We start from the raw sequence: 2,600 nt of genomic DNA on the forward strand, positions 1-2,600 counted from the left end.
CGGGAGCTGCTCCAGCCCCTGAGCATCCTCTTACAACTACTCCTATTTTTACATTCAGGTGAAGTTCATCTCTCCAGAGGTACCAACACAAACCCATTTGCAAGTCAAATCTTCCAAATAATTGCAAGTGAGCTGCTGTTCCTCTGCAGCAGTGACTTGTCCATGTGTGTCACTTGTATCATCTCCTGTTTCTTGTACATGGTGTTAAATGAAGTTTTTCTTTTTGAATAGTTTGACTGCATAAGATTTATCCAAAACTCCACAATGTGGAACATGTGCTTTTTATTTCTTCTTTTTCCGCTTACGTACCTCAGCTACTGTGTGTTGTAAGATTTCTGTTACAGAGAACACCAGATTTGTTGTAAAATACATTTTAAACCATTCTTTTTAGTGAACCATGAGCAGTATTTAACTAATATCCCACCAAGCTACAATATTCTTTTCATGTTGTCATTCCTGTAGTGCTGATTCTCAGTCTTCTCTCTTCAGCCACTCTCCTACCAGATCACTTGCTCCTCCAGAAGATCTCACAGGAGCAGGTCCCATCACATCCTTGGGTGCAGACAGGGTGGCATTGCTGGAGCGAATCCACCTGGCCAGAGTCATCATTGAAAGCTTGAAAATCCCTCCTGAGAGCATCCAGGTCTCACCAAGAAAGAAAGGTGTCACGGGGAAGCCCCCAAGGCCTGCAGCAGTTAACAAGTGGTAAGGGGGATTGTTTCTCACCAGCTGGATGCTTGTGTCTTCAAGGTAGATTTCTTTGAGGTCTGGGTGTAGACCAGTGTTTCAGGCTTCTGAGGTCTTTCCATTTCTCTGCTCTTGCCTTCCAATACCTAAAGGGGCTACAAGAGACCTGGAGAGGGGCTTTGGACAAGGGATGGAGGGACAGGCCAAGGGGAATGGCTTTGACTTGCCAGAGGGAGAGGAGATTGAGATGAGCTCTGAGGCAGAAGCTCTTCCCTGGGAGGGTGCTGCGGCGCTGGCACAGGGTGCCCAGAGAAGCTGTGGCTGCCCCATCCCTGGCAGCGTTCAAGGCCAGGTTGGACACAGGGGCTTGGAGCAACCTGCTCTAGTGGAAGGTGTCCCTGCCTGGGGCAGGGGGTTGGAACTGGATTATCCTAAGGTCCTTTCCAACCCAAACCATTCCATGATTCTATAAAAGTTGCTACCATAGCCTTTGGAAAGTAGAGATGTGAATAATTTATCCTGACATGGGCTCACTTCAGGCTGTGCTTTATCAGGGATTTTGGGGAGGTACAACATTGCAGAACATTGAAAACAAAAGGGGTATTTTTTGAGCAGAATCTGACAGTTACACAATCTATTGAAGTAATTCATAAACCAGGTACTTCAGTTATTCTAAAGAAGTAGAGTAACAGTAAATTGTGAGTATGACACTTGCCTCTGTGCTCACTTCCATTATGCCCAGTAGCTTTTTGATGGATTCTGATCATCCATTCCCTTTTCCCCTCCTAGTACCTTCTTTGTCGAGTTCCACTTTCCAGTGGGAGCCTCCAGGGATGAAAAAGGACAGATCTCCATAACAACAGAAGTAATTCGAATAGCTTCAAGTAAAGTCACACATGATGGTAAGAACACTATTTTCCCCCTTTATATTAGTTTTGTTGAATCTTTCATCTCTTAGAAATTGTTTAGTAGCATTTTCTATGTATTCTCTTTGCTGCAGTATGATCTGTGGCACCTCTGCCAACAGAGTGTAGGTCAATAAGCCCACTCCTTCATGTCAATATAAACCCAGTATCCTTTCTGCTATAGTGTGAGGATGATAAAGTACTTCTAGAAATATCAGAGGTACTTATATCTCAAATAAATCATTTTTCCAGATGCTGAAATATGTCATGTAACATCTGCAAGAGCTCAGATCCAAGAGATCCTGAGTCAACAGGACTCAAATCAGTCAACATCAATCTCTTTGCTGGGAGTCACCAGTGTTTGTATCCCTGAGAACAACTGATGTTATGTTTCCTCAGTGAGCAGAGAATGCTGGATGAGCCGGATCCTCTCTGCTTTGTCTTCCCAGCAACTGGAATTCCAGGGTGACCTTCTGATGCCTTTCCCATAGGGTCATCTATTGGCTTTGCATCCTTTTAGGTGGCACTTGAGAGATCTGGGGGGGATTCTTAGTTCTCTTGTGTATTCTCCATTTGAGTCCTGACAAAGCATCCAGTTCTTCTGAACATCACCTCTTTGTGCTAAAGAAATAGCACAGCCTCCAGCTCTTTGTCTTCTGCAGTTAGATTCCAGCTTTTTGTAACCTAGGAAAACAGATAGGGATGAAAATGACTTGAAGAAGCCATCAAGTCCATCCACTGTGCCAGTCCCTTTCCTGAGAGCTCTTTATCTCAGTTATTAAAGATGCCCAGTGGGAAAAATTCCACAGCCATGCCAGGAAAGGCGTGAAAGTGCTGTGCTTCCTGTTTGAGAAGTTTCCTCATGTCTGACTGGAGTTTTTGAGCATCACAGGAATACTTTATCCATCTGAACAAGGGAAAACTGTTACTGTACTTCTTGCTCTTCTTTTTTCTAGACTAAACACCAATTCATTGAGTCTTTTCTCACAGATATTACTTTTCTGCTGA

At 43.9% G+C, this 2,600-nt stretch overlaps 1 protein-coding gene across 1 annotated transcript in view; it reads left to right on the forward strand.

The window, feature by feature from the left end:
* Positions 1-489: 489 nt before the first annotated feature.
* C2CD3 (C2 calcium-dependent domain containing 3) overlaps positions 490-2,600 on the forward strand; it is a gene marked incomplete at its 5' end in the record, with an annotated part of 36,271 nt that continues 34,160 nt past the window's right edge. The window contains 2 exon segments of the mRNA XM_010024986.1: positions 490-705; positions 1,477-1,589. Of these exon segments, the coding sequence (XP_010023288.1) occupies positions 490-705; positions 1,477-1,589 (329 nt within the window).

Source organism: Nestor notabilis, unplaced genomic scaffold (assembly GCF_000696875.1).
Source record: "Nestor notabilis isolate BGI_N333 unplaced genomic scaffold, ASM69687v1 scaffold14202, whole genome shotgun sequence".
NCBI lineage: Eukaryota > Metazoa > Chordata > Aves > Psittaciformes > Psittacidae > Nestor > Nestor notabilis.